Below are 14,052 nucleotides of genomic sequence, written 5' to 3'. Positions count from 1 at the left end.
CTAGGTTGTGAAGGCCCTCAACCGCCTTTCAGCTGCCTAGGTTGTGAAGGCCCTCAACCGCATGCCGCATGGATAGTTCAATGTAGGATATTGTCAATTTAGGAAAATTCATTTCAACCCTTTGTTGAAGAAACTACGACTCTCCACAATGGTATGATATTGTCCACTTTGAGCATACCCTCCATGGAGAGGGTTTTATAAACCCATGATCATTCCCTAATTATCTTAGCCGATGTGGGACTTCCATCATCCAACACCTCTCCTCAAACAAAGTACGCCTTCCATCATCCTTAGTCTTAGTCATTTTTGACTGCCTTCGAGAAGACTCGACTCCTTTGCTTTTGAAGTCCTTTGTTCGACATTTTAGACATTTGTTCGACAAAATATATTAACTCTAAAAATGTAGAGTAAAATAATCTTTTTATTCAAAATCTCAAAATCGAGAGTAACCTATTTAAAAAAAAATGTCGAAAGGCTTCAACTCATGATCTCTAGGAGCTCAAATCTCTTGGTTTTAGATTGTCATCATGCCACCAGTGTACGGTATTCCGGTGCTCTTGATCCAAGAATTACCATGAATAAACAACGAAGGGGTGTACATGATGGCATGTTTTGATGTGATTTGTTTAATTCCCTTCCACTTAACTCTATTTTCTTTTGTTGCACCAGGTTCTCTGATTCCATGGAAGCCAACCTTCAGGCTGGATCAAGTCGTCGATTTGGCATTGCATGACGATGGTTCTTGAATATTGCTTCCATAGTCGACCAAGGTAGGACTGGCTGGTATCGCGAATAGGGTAGTAGTCAGGGTCGGAAGAGATGGTGCAATTTTGGAGGACGATACCAGTGGGCTCTTTCCTCTGGGTTCGACCTTGAGCAGTGATAGGGCATGATTGATTCGGCTTTGGCTTCCTCACTAAGATCAAACAGTTCTGTAACACAACAGCAGCATTGCCAAAGATGAAATCAACAGTACCGAAGATTGTGCAATCTTGGTAGAATTGACGATGAGCATGGGGGTAGAGAGTATCTTGATAGCCGTCCATTCTACAATTGTAGAAGATTGACATGTCGGATTGAACTCAGAGTGCCACGGCCTGGCCTTTGTAAAGCCCAGCTGAGTTCTCGAACCACAAGTCTTTTCCGATGAAGTTGGATCCCACCGCCGCTATTAAGAATATGAAATCATGTTAAATTCACTTATTGAATTCGTATGAATATGATTATAAACTAAATGGTAACTTACCAAAGGTAGCACTTTTGAATGTGAGTGTTCCATCAACGACATTCTTGCTAGCTGTGATCTTGGTCTTAGTCGGGCCGTCTCCAATCATCATGACATAGGTCATTGTTTTGTCCACCATTACTTGCTCTTCATTTATTTATTTGAAAAACATTCTATTACTTCTTTGTTTTTTTTCTTTTTGATCTGCTTCTTCACAATAGAAAGAACAATGCCACTATTTCATGAGTACGCCACTATTTCCGGTAAAGACCCTAGCATGAGTACGTAAATTGTCCCAAACATGGCAATATTAGCACTGATGGTACGTAAATTAACTCGTTGTTCAAACAACTATTCAGAGTTCCTAGAGCTCTTTGTATAACTTTTCTTTACCACTAACTTTTGAATTTAAAACCTACTAAAATTAACTAAAAATAACATTTAATGTTTATTCATCAAAATTCCTCAACTTAAATTCTCTTACCATCTGTCATGCCAATTATCTTCTTGTATTGGTCGAAAAGTACTTTCACGGTTTTGTAAACATATCCGCAACTTGATCCTGACTTGCCACATGTAGCAATTCCACACTTCTTTCCTTCACATGATCTCGGATAAAGTGAAAATGAACGTCAATGTGTTTGCTTCTTTCATGGTTCACTATGCCAACTCAATTGCTGATTTGTTGTAACTTGAATCATGGTTGCACCTAGTTGCTTTAGTTCCATCTTGCTCAACTAATTTCTAAGCCATATCGCGTGACACACACACCAAGATGCTGTCACATATTCAGCTTCACACGTCGAGAGTGTCACGATCAATTGTTTCTTTGAAAGCCAAGTAAATGTTGTGTTGCCCATAAAGAATACATAACCCGATGTACTTTTTCGATCGTCTATGTCTCCGCACCAATCACTGTTAGAGTAACTAACCAACTTGTAATCTTTTGTTTTCAAGTAGAATAACCCAAGTGACACCGTTCCTTAGATGTACCGTAGGACTCACTTCACTGCTCCTCCATGAACCGACTTATAATGCCGACACTTAATGAAAGATCTAGCCTTGTGCATGTAAGATAGCGAAGGCTTCCTACCAAACTCCAGTACCTATTTGCATCTACTCGTTCTCCTTGGGGTAATGCACCAGGTTCCGTAGCTAACCGAGTAGCTCTAAAAGCATGTGTACAAGCTCGTAATGAGTGACGTGAGTTAACAAATTTCATTAATTTTCAAAACTTACCTAAGTTAGCAACAAAAACATCAATATTTCTAAACAAAAAATAGAAAATACAGACAATCCGTTTGCATAACACAAAATTTTAGGTTGTTCTCCATTTTGGCCTGTTACATATCTCGTGATTTTAAAACATGAACTAGTGGATATTGTCAATTACGTATCTCATGATTTTAAAATGTGAACCAAATGTCTCTACTAGTGGATATTGTCCATTTTGACCCTTGACCCGTTACTTATCGTTGACAGTCTCACAGTTTTAAAACGGCTTATAAGAAATGATTCATTCTTCTCTCTAACGATATAAGATCTCGAAACTAGGATGAAAAGTTGATAGAAACTTATTTTCTTGTGTACAACATTTTAAAACGGCTTATAAAAAATGATTCATTCTCTTCTCTAACCGATGTAAGATCTCGCGAATAGAAACTAGGATGAAAAGTTGATAGAAACTTATTTACTTGTGTTGATAGAAACTTCTTTACTTGTGTACAACATTAAACTTATTTACATATGTTTGATGGTTGTGTATTTAGCTAAAGATGAGTACTCAAATTAAATTATATCAAATGAATGTAAACAATTAAATAAATTTATACATCGAAAAAAGTTATTATGATAATTATGTCCTGACACAAGGCTAGAATTGACAAGGTTAGAATTCTAACTCTTCCAAGGTGGTATCTCACGGATGGCTCGGGCCTCCTGGAAGGGGGCCTTCTTCACCCTCCACCTAAGCTGCCAGGAAAGGCCCAAAGCCAATTCGAGGAAACAGTGAAGCTTCATAGGGTCCCTCTGTCCCAGGTTCAGATCCCTAATTCTAACTCTTCCAAGGTGGTATCTCACGGATGGCTCGAGCCTCCTGGAAGGGGGCCTTCTTCACCCTCCACCTAAGCTGCCAGGAAAGGCCCAAAGCCAATTCGAGGAAACAGTGAAGCTTCATAGGGTCCCTCTGTCCCAGATCCCTTCTACTTTTACACTCGAGGGTCAATCTCCGTCTGGCCCGAGAAAACCTTTGCACACCTCCATTACCTTTTGGGAGGCTTACGCCCCTTAACTTTGTTATAGTATAAGATTAAAGCTATAAATACTATATTATAGCATGAAAAGATAGTATTATAAGTGAAAAATAACACATTATTTTATACCCTTATTTTTCTAAAATCTAAATATCATCATTCTTTTTGGTTCATTAGTCTTAATGTTGAGAGTTGATAAGTTATTAATTTAGCTATAGTTTAAGTTACTTAAAATTACTTTTCAAAATATGCACAAAAAAAAAAAAAAAAAAAAAAAAAAAAAAAAAAAAAANCTCACGATGGTATGAAAATCATTTTTATTACAAGTTTTAGTTTTGTAATATTTCAATCTAATTTCTTAAACATTTATGACAATATAGTTTTTAAATTTTAATATACACCACTTACAAGTCGGGGACTATGAGAATCCGCTTCCTAAATTATTATAGACCAACTAGTCGGATTCACATTTTACCCAATCTTCACTGTCTAGCCCGAAACCTACATAATACTATATACAAGAAGAGGATTAAAGCAACATACAAGAAGAGGATTAAAGCAACAACCGGAGTGGGAGAGTCAGAGTCGAAAAGAGGATTCCTCACTTCTTTCTCTCATTCAAAACCGTGCACGAGACTTTTATCTCGTACGGAGTCAGAGTCGAAAAGAGGATTCCGACTTTCATCCCACACGACTCCTAAGCTAAGTGATAAAAGAAAGAAGAACTCATCTTCTTTCCTTTTTTTATTACCTTCCTCAACATGATTCTACGTCAAGCACCAAGAAAAATACTTCATCTCGATGATTGTGTAATTACAACGTCAGAAGAAGGATAGCTATATATTTTTTCAAATATAAACAAAGTCAACCTATAAAAGTATGAAATTTTGGAGGGTTATGAGATATATATGTATGTCAAACAAACAAACAAACAAAAAAAAAAAAAAAAAAANTGAACAATGACTCGGGTTACCCAACTTATTTTCTTTATTCAACTTCAAACGTTGTGTGTCTTTTTCATATGTTCATGAATAACTCAAGAACAAAATGAATTAATAATAAAGATACATTTTCTTCATGTGTTCATGAATAACTCAAGAACAAAATGAATTAATAATAAAGATACATTTTCTTCATGTGTTCATGAATAACTCAAGAACAAAATGAATTAATAATAAAGATACATTTTCTTCATGTGTTCATGAATAACTCAAGAACAAAATGAATTAATAATAAAGATACATTTTCTTCATGTGTTCATGAATAACTCAAGAACAAAATGAATTAATAATAAAGATACATTTTCTTCATGTGTTCATGAATAACTCAAGAACAAAATGAATTAATAATAAAGATACATTTTCTTCATGTGTTCATGAATAACTCAAGAACAAAATGAATTAATAATAAAGGTTCGGTTCTTTATCTCGTAGTGATCCAAGTATGAACCAATTCTTCAGTATTAGCTGCATTGTTTCTCAAGTAAATTCCATCATCTTTAGCCTTCCAGATACAAGTTCCTACATCTCCATCTCTGCATCTATCACGAAGCCATGTGCTCTTCTTCTCAGTCCAAAAGCATTCGAAAGAGATATATTTATTCGGCCTTTCCACTTTGCACCAAAACATAGTTGTTTTCCAGAAATTAACCTTAAAGTTAAATTGGTAATCCTCTCCCTTCTGTAAATGATGGATTCCTAAATCATCATCGGCCGACTTGCAGTGCACCGTCATATCGGGAATGCTTAGATCGTTAATCAAATGAATGTAATACTTGGAAATTGCCGGTTGTATATTGATCTTCTCAGACTCAACCTTAGGCTGAGCCCCGACCAAACCCATCGTCAGGAGCAACAATGCAGCCACATTCCTTATCATTTTGTGATCTAAATTTTTGTTGGGTGTATCTATTAATGTTGGAGGTGAGGTAAATATATAGAAAAAAAAAATTAAAGAAATAAGCTTAAGGAAATAAATTATCTAACTAATTTGGCGGTATGCAAGATAATTTCAAGGTAATACTCCATTAATTACGTGCCTAAGATGGAAAAAGATAGTTATTTCGGAGATTAAAAATAGGTTATCTAAAAACAATTAATATCTTCCTAATTTTGTGCTAGATAGTTTATTAACTTTTCAATATCAATATTTTAAAATAAAAAATAGAAAATATAGAATCGTGTATCTAATACAAGCTTCTTGAAAGATGATTTTACTTTGTCAGGTAATTTTTCTATTTTGGCTCGGCTAACCTATCTAGTGGAGCCATTCCTTTTTATGATACTGAGCCGGGCAAAACCAATAAACCAAACCCTCGATAGTTCTTTGTTTCGAACTATACAGGTTTTCAAGATCGGAGCTATCAACCACTCGACCATCTCTCTGGAAGATAATTTCTATTTGATTTATATTACATCCCATCGAATAGAACATTAACATATAAGTTGATACCATTATAGTCTATACTATAGAAAAATATGATTCGTGAATCTATAAGTCTATTTATATGTATCTAGATATATATGATCCAATATTCCTTTTTGTGAATTAAAAAAAGACTACCCTGATCTCATACATGCCCAATAAAATGTCGAATAAAATGTCCAATTTATTGCTAGTTGAATTAGTCAATATATTTTAATATTGGGAGAATATAATATATGTTAATATTTTTCTAGATTAGTAGTATATTTTCAAGATTGAGTTAGTTTATATTTTTAAATCCCAATTCTATTTCTCATTCTTAGCTATATACTATTCACACTTTTGTGTTTCTTGAGTAACAGAGCTTTCGATAAGATACCAAAGTAACAGAGCTATATACTAATCCCAATTCTATTTTTCATTCTTAAGAACCTATTTAAGATCCCAATTCTATTTCTCATTTTTAAGAATATACTATTCACACTTTTGTTTTTCTTGAGTAATAGAGCGAGAGCATGGGTACACTTTAGAGCCCGTGCATGGGTATAGCTTTAATTATCTGGAGTCAAAAGATAGTTATGGTAACAGATCATTGGCACGTCTTTCTTCTTGACAAATTCCCAAAAATCGAAATTCTTGATCAATGGAGGAACAATATCACCTTTTTTGTTCAATAAGATACCAAAGTGGATGATTGACTCATTCCATACGAGAAATAATCGCAGGAAATCCTTTGATAACACGGATTCCTATTTCTCAATGATATCCCACGATCAAGACAATTGGCTAAATCCCNTTCTCTTTCATAGAAGTTCATTGATATCTTCTTTTTAAAATGATATGGACAACTGCCATTATAAGGTAGCAGTGGACTTGAACGGTAAGAAAATGATAAAGGAAACAACCATAAGCGCATGTGAGACTTCATCAACGCTTGTTGTAAGGCGTAGGCAATCATTCACCATTCTAGTATCACGATACTAAAGAAAAAAAATGTGGTTCTAGTTTTAACTCGGTTAATGAACTTGTCAACGAATTGGAAGTTTATACAATCATTTTTTCGGAGAAGTTCATTCAAATTCAGACATAATTTTATTGAAAGCTAATCATTCCATAATTAAATTGATTTGATCTTAATTGATAAAATTATTTTGAGAAATAACTATTTTACTGAGGCAATCGTATTTACTTCGGTAGATACGCTATTCAAGCACTTGAACCCACTTGGATCACATCTAGATAAATCGAAGCATACGCTATTCAAGCACTTAAAGCGAGACAAAGAGCAATGACAAGAAATGCACGACGCGACGGAAGGGTAAGACCCACAGAAACACGTATGGGTTCAGGGAAAGGATCCCTGAATATTGGGTAACAATTTAATCTCGATAATGATTTATTCTCTCCAATAAAAAACTTTATTAAAAAAAAATTTAAATTATAACATATTTTAAACTAGAATGTGATATCTACTATGTCAAATCAAGAAGGGAAAGAATTGTTTTATTCAAAATCTCAAAATGACCATTGTCATTCTCGAAAAGTACGAAAAAAAAAAACAGTCAAAAAGCTTCAACTCATGAATTCTAGGAGCTCTATACTCTTGGTTTTAGATTTTCATCATGCCACCAGTGTACGGTATTCCACTATTCTTGATCCAATCATCACCCTGAATAAACAAGGAAGGGGTGAAATTGATGGCCTGTTTTTCTGTGATTTGTTTAATTCCTGTCCACTTAACTCTATTTTCTTTTGCCGCACCAGGTCCTCTATTATCGAACTCTGTGTAATACAAAGTCTTGAGAGTAGAATCATCACTCCATCGCATCCAACCATCAGGATGGATCAAGTCATCGATTTGGCATTGCATGATTACAGTTCTTGAATACTTCTTCCATGGGCGACCAAGGTAGGACTTACTGGTATGGCGAATGGGGTAGAACTCAGGGTCGGAAGAGATAGCGCAATTTTGGAGGACGATACCAGTGGGCTCATCACTCTCCATTCGACCTTGGGCAGTGACAAAGCATGCTTGATTCGGCTTTGGCTTCCTCACTAAGATCTTACAGTTCTGTAACACGGCAGCAGCATTGCCAAAGATGAAATCAACGGTACCGGTGATTGTGCAATCTCGGTAGAATTGACGTTTGGCATGGGGGTAGAGAGTATCTTGATAGCCGTCCATTCTACAATTGTAGAAGATTGACATGTCGGATTGAACTCGGAGTGCCACGGCCTGGCCTTTGTGAAGTCCAGCTGAGTTATCGAACCACAAGTCCTTTCCGATGAAGTTGGATCCGATCGCCGCTGTTAAGAATATGCAATCATGTTAAATTCACATATTGAATTCGTACGAATATGATTATAAATTAGATGGCAACTTACCAAAGGTAGCACTTTTGAATGTGGGTGTTCCATCAACGACATTCTTGCTAGCTGTGATCTTGGTCTTAGTCGGGCCGTCTCCAATCATCATGACATAGGTCATTTTTTTGTCCACCATCACTTGCTCTTTATAAACTCCTTCCTTCACATAAATCACAAAGGTTGTATTGCTCTTCAATGGTACCTCTTTAAGGGCTTCAGTTATTGTCTTATACTTTCCACTTCCGTCTTTAGCCACCACCACATTCGCCTTGATGTTAGCTCCAGTGGCCTCGAGTAGCCCTCGCCTGTCGCTCACCCAAGATGGCTCTTCCTCTTGGAATTCTTCATTGGATTCCTCTGTTCGAAGTTGTCGCCCCGTTTGTGGCGGCAGTCCCAACTTCTCCCACAAAGTGCTCACAAGGGATGTAACCTCACCCACCATCACAAGCCCATTGGCGGTCATTTCTTTTGACGTCTTCAACAAATTCTTCATCTTTTCACCAGTATCGCCAGGAACATTCTCGAAACCATCCAAACAAGTTTCTTGATATGTCAATGCAGCGCTCAACCAAATCNCGGTATTCCACTATTCTTGATCCAATCATCACCCTGAATAAACAAGGAAGGGGTGAAATTGATGGCCTGTTTTTCTGTGATTTGTTTAATTCCTGTCCACTTAACTCTATTTTCTTTTGCCGCACCAGGTCCTCTATTATCGAACTCTGTGTAATACAAAGTCTTGAGAGTAGAATCATCACTCCATCGCATCCAACCATCAGGATGGATCAAGTCATCGATTTGGCATTGCATGATTACAGTTCTTGAATACTTCTTCCATGGGCGACCAAGGTAGGACTTACTGGTATGGCGAATGGGGTAGAACTCAGGGTCGGAAGAGATAGCGCAATTTTGGAGGACGATACCAGTGGGCTCATCACTCTCCATTCGACCTTGGGCAGTGACAAAGCATGCTTGATTCGGCTTTGGCTTCCTCACTAAGATCTTACAGTTCTGTAACACGGCAGCAGCATTGCCAAAGATGAAATCAACGGTACCGGTGATTGTGCAATCTCGGTAGAATTGACGTTTGGCATGGGGGTAGAGAGTATCTTGATAGCCGTCCATTCTACAATTGTAGAAGATTGACATGTCGGATTGAACTCGGAGTGCCACGGCCTGGCCTTTGTGAAGTCCAGCTGAGTTATCGAACCACAAGTCCTTTCCGATGAAGTTGGATCCGATCGCCGCTGTTAAGAATATGAAATCATGTTAAATTCAGTTATTGAATTCGTACGAATATGATTATAAACTAGATGGTAACTTACCAAAGGTAGCACTTTTGAATGTGGGTGTTCCATCAACGACATTCTTGCTAGCTGTGATCTTGGTCTTAGTCGGGCCGTCTCCAATCATCATGACATAGGTCATTTTTTTGTCCACCATCACTTGCTCTTTATAAACTCCTTCCTTCACATAAATCACAAAGGTTGTATTGCTCTTCAATGGTACCTCTTTAAGGGCTTCAGTTATTGTCTTATACTTTCCACTTCCGTCTTTAGCCACCACCACATTCGCCTTGATGTTAGCTCCAGTGGCCTCGAGTAGCCCTCGCCTGTCGCTGACCCAAGATGGCTCTTCCTCTTGGAATTCTTCATTGGATTCCTCTGTTCGAAGTTGACGCCCTGTTTGTGGGGGCAGTCCCAACTTCTCCCACAAAGTGCTCACAAGGGATGTAACCTCACCCACCATCACAAGCCCATTGGCGGTCATTTCTTTTGACGTCTTCNCAATCATGTTAAATTCACATATTGAATTCGTACGAATATGATTATAAATTAGATGGCAACTTACCAAAGGTAGCACTTTTGAATGTGGGTGTTCCATCAGCGACATTCTTGCTAGCTGTGATCTTGGTCTTAGTCGGGCCGTCTCCAATCATCATGACATAGGTCATTTTTTTGTCCACCATCACTTGCTCTTTATAAACTCCTTCCTTCACATAAATCACAAAGGTTGTATTGCTCTTCAATGGTACCTCTTTAAGGGCTTCAGTTATTGTCTTATACTTTCCACTTCCGTCTTTAGCCACCACCACATTCGCCTTGATGTTAGCTCCAGTGGCCTCGAGTAGCCCTCGCCTGTCGCTGACCCAAGATGGCTCTTCCTCTTGGAATTCTTCATTGGATTCCTCTGTTCGAAGTTGACGCCCTGTTTGTGGGGGCAGTCCCAACTTCTCCCACAAAGTGCTCACAAGGGATGTAACCTCACCCACCATCACAAGCCCATTGGCGGTCATTTCTTTTGACGTCTTCAACAAATTCTTCATCTTTTCACCAGTATCGCCAGGAACATTCTCGAAACCATCCAAACAAGTTTCTTGATATGTCAATGCAGCGCTCAACCAAATTCTAAGATTCTCAAGATAATCATTCATTTTGTGTAAACTAAAACTATCGGTGATTTTATCAAACGAAGTTAAAAGATCATCAATTGCATAATCTATGAGCTCATCGCAAGCATCAATTGCTTTTTGCGCCATGGGGTCGGTGGCAGCTTTTTTCAAAGTGGGGGAACTTGCAATGGCCGCTTTGAGTTGCTCAATAGCAAAATGGAACCCTGCCTTGACCAACTCACGTGGATCTTTTGAGTCAACATTAGACTTCACCAGGGCTTCTTCGCAAGTTTCACGGTAAGTGGTGGGCTCACATAGAGTCTTAATGGCAGCATTAGAGGAGCCATGGTCCTCTCTTGCTCCACTTACACCATTAACCAAGGCAACCAAAAACAGAGACAACANTAGGGATGGTGGAGAGCTAACACCATGGTACCCCTATACTACATTTTGAGCCATTTTCAATTTTCAGGTGTAGACATGATTTTAGTGAACGGTCATACGGTGCCGTGTATTGTCCGTCCGGTGTCCGATTGACACCAAACAAGCATTCATATTTCATATGGATGGACTTAAATCCCGAACCGCATGTCCAAATTCCTTTTGAAACCCCGACTTTTTGAGGTTAAGGCCTGAGGCCCTACCCTGCCCTTCAACAACCCTATCTTTACTCTTCATGTCTATTCAATGTCTCTGTCTTGCTNTGCACCGCCGTCATAGGCCATGTTTCTTCGCTACAAATCTCAAGCTATTTTTTGTTTTTTTTGTTTTGTTTTCTTGGGTAATAGAAGATGGAAAGTTGTTGCCTTGATTTCTTTCCGTTCAACAAATGACCTGTTTTTATATTAGAAAATTTTAACAGAATTTCTAAATTGAAGTAAATATGGTTAGAGTTCGGAGCATTCTGGACCAATTATTTTTACTTTTTTTTCTTAAATAAAATTTCCGTATCTAAATTTAGCTGATTTTTTTTTTTTGCTAAACTTAGGATTAATTTAGTTAATTTTGCTAATTTTTGTGTTCAAAATCTTCGTTGATTATGCTAAACATATAAATTAAGTTATTAAGTTTTTTTTTTCTTATTATGAGTAATTATTTGTTATTGAGTAGAAGTTTCGACAAGATTAATATAAAAATTTGTGATGCATAAAAATACAACTTATTATTAAATAAATCTAAAGGTTTTGAAGCATAAATAAATTTTAATAAACATCCAACAAAAATGAACATTAATCTTTACTTATTTAGGATTGATAATGGACCTTTTAACTTTTACTGAAAAAAAAAAACACTAACTTTTTTAATTATCCCATAAACTACTGAAAGATCGTGTGATTTGTGAACTATTTTGTTTAGTTAAAAAGTCGTTAATAATATAAAACTAAGTTGAGCTTAACCAGTTTAGATATATATAATTTCCATCATGTGGTCAAGAGATTCAAAACCCTACATCGAATTAAAAAAAATTGATGCCTTTGCTTCTGAAAAATAAAAGTTAACTTTAATATTTGATATAACAAAAATAACAATAAGTTTTCGAGTAAGGTTTTGATTGTCGATAGAAATGTTAAGACATCAATTTCTTTAGAAACATTGAGACGATAATCGATTTTATCGGTTCCTAATATCCCATTTGGTTCGTGAGATTTTTCCTTTCAATTTTCAAAGCTTAGCTCTCGGAAGCTCCAGCTTGGCGATGGTTCCTAAATGAACTTCATCAGGGCCATCTGGTATTCTCAAGGTTCTTGCGGCAGCCCAGAGATGAGATGAGCAAGAACAGTGTCAGAAGATAAGCCAGCTGCACCATCAACTTGCATTGCCATGTCCAGAATCTGCAATGCCATATTGGTTGCTGCAACCTGTGCTATGTTTCACCGAGATATTAATGGAGACGTGGGCAAAAAAAGAAAAAAACGAGAAATGAAGATGCGCTGGTAACTGAGATGTTTGTAAGTCCGAAAGAACGACAATTAGATAGGTTAATTTTTCGTTCAATATTCTAATGATTCTTCTACTCTAAAGATAGGTTTAAAACATGATGAAAGGTCATGAACTTAAATAACTTCGATTAGATGTAAGAAAATTTACCTTGGCCATTGCAATCGTCCCACGTGCTTTCTTGCTTGTTTCCTAGCCGATCTAACTGATCAGCTGCTTCCAAGACTAGCAATCTCGTTCTCTCAAGTTCCACGCGACACTGACACAAACATAGTCATTCTCTCCATCATTGTTATAGATTTTGGAGGACAATCACGTGGCTACTATATCCAAATACTGGCATTGTTTGAAAGTTAGGAACCCTGCTCAGCAATCAACTTTCCAAACACTCTTCTACTAAGAGCCTCTGAACTGCCATCCGCATACCTCGTTCTGCAGCTCCTACCTGGTGTAGCCTCCCTGGGCCAAGCCTACCCTGGAATGAAATACAGAACCAGAGGAAAGCAACTCAACTGAGTTGCTGTAGGCAGGACACTTGTGTTAATAGTGAAAATATAGGTGTAACGGCCCAAACCCACTGCTAGCAATATTGTCCTTTTTGGACTTTCCCTTTTAGGCTTCCCCTCGTTTTATTCTCCTCTCCAACTGATGTGGGATCTCACGAGGAGGTTGAGCCCCGAATGGAGGGTGGATTGGGGGTCCCACATCGATTGGAGAAGGGAACAAGTGTCAGCGAGGACGCTGGTCCCCAAAGGGGGTGGATTGTGAGATCCCACATCGGTTGGGGAGGAGAATGAAACATTTTTCATTTCATTCTTTACCAGGGTATGAAAATTTCTTCCTAGCATACGCATTTTCATTCTTTACAAAGGTGTGAAAACAATGATCGCATATACGATCAAATGAGAGAAGCCAAAATACAAACAGGTATCCACAAGTTCCACGAGCCTTCTTTCTTAGCCATCTCCTTCAGTTGCTCTTCCTCTGGGTGAATGGAACAACGTTTGGAAGATTGAGCAAGTTTGTAAAATTAATTTTCCATAGGGTATATATGATCTTCCATGAACTTAATCAACTTGTTTCTCAACTCCATGACCTTATTTTTTTACTGGGGACAAACTTTCCTTCATTCTCCTTCCTAGTATCTTGTGAATCAACTTGTACAATCGAGTCTGAAGCTGTTGAAATGGAAAAGCACTTTATGAAATAGCCTTGGTTATGTTCTACTAGAAGCCAAAAGCTTTCTTAAGCCATAGAATTAATACTTTTATAAATTAATTTATTTAGAAATTTAGTGGACTGATTTAAAAAATTGAAGATTAAAAAAATTTATACCTTTTAACGATTATTAAATTGATTTGATCTTAATTCTCGAGTTAAATTATAACATATATTAAACTACAAATATTAAATCATTGTAATCTCAACTCACTCAAATCAAGAGAGAAAAAGAA

At 37.3% G+C, this 14,052-nt stretch overlaps 3 protein-coding genes and 1 pseudogene across 3 annotated transcripts; all 4 read right to left on the bottom strand.

Moving 5' to 3' along the window:
- Positions 1 to 647: 647 nt before the first annotated feature.
- On the bottom strand, positions 648 to 1,953 carry LOC111800036 (annotated as a pseudogene).
- A 2,946-nt stretch (positions 1,954 to 4,899) lies between these two features.
- Positions 4,900 to 5,319, bottom strand: LOC111800035 (S-protein homolog 1-like). Its single transcript, XM_023683610.1, has one exon. The coding sequence runs from the start codon at positions 5,317 to 5,319 to the stop codon at positions 4,900 to 4,902; it is 420 nt and encodes a 139-aa protein (XP_023539378.1).
- A 2,115-nt stretch (positions 5,320 to 7,434) lies between these two features.
- On the bottom strand, positions 7,435 to 8,836 carry LOC111799869 (probable pectinesterase/pectinesterase inhibitor 21; the record flags this gene model as incomplete). The annotated part of the gene is made up of 2 exons (XM_023683360.1): positions 7,435 to 8,208; positions 8,287 to 8,836. Coding segments are annotated over 2 exons (1,248 nt in total), but the record flags the coding sequence as incomplete, so codon positions are not given.
- Positions 8,837 to 8,844: 8 nt separating this feature from the next.
- On the bottom strand, positions 8,845 to 11,338 carry LOC111800034 (pectinesterase-like; the record flags this gene model as incomplete). Its single annotated transcript, XM_023683609.1, has 3 exons — positions 11,246 to 11,338; positions 10,120 to 11,098; positions 8,845 to 9,515 (listed from the first exon to the last, which is right to left on the bottom strand). Coding segments are annotated over exons 1-3 (1,743 nt in total), but the record flags the coding sequence as incomplete, so codon positions are not given.
- Between the last annotated feature and the right edge of the window lie 2,714 nt (positions 11,339 to 14,052).

This window comes from Cucurbita pepo, chromosome LG08, assembly GCF_002806865.2.
Source record: "Cucurbita pepo subsp. pepo cultivar mu-cu-16 chromosome LG08, ASM280686v2, whole genome shotgun sequence".
NCBI lineage: Eukaryota > Viridiplantae > Streptophyta > Magnoliopsida > Cucurbitales > Cucurbitaceae > Cucurbita > Cucurbita pepo.
Note: the sequence above shows the minus strand (reverse complement) of the source record. Positions and strands in the feature narration are given on the sequence as shown.

Excerpts from the sequence above, each read along its gene's own strand:
- LOC111800035 (XM_023683610.1), bottom strand. The coding sequence starts at position 5,319 with ATGGGTTTGGTCGGGGCTCAGCCTAAGGTTGAGTCTGAGAAGATCAAT.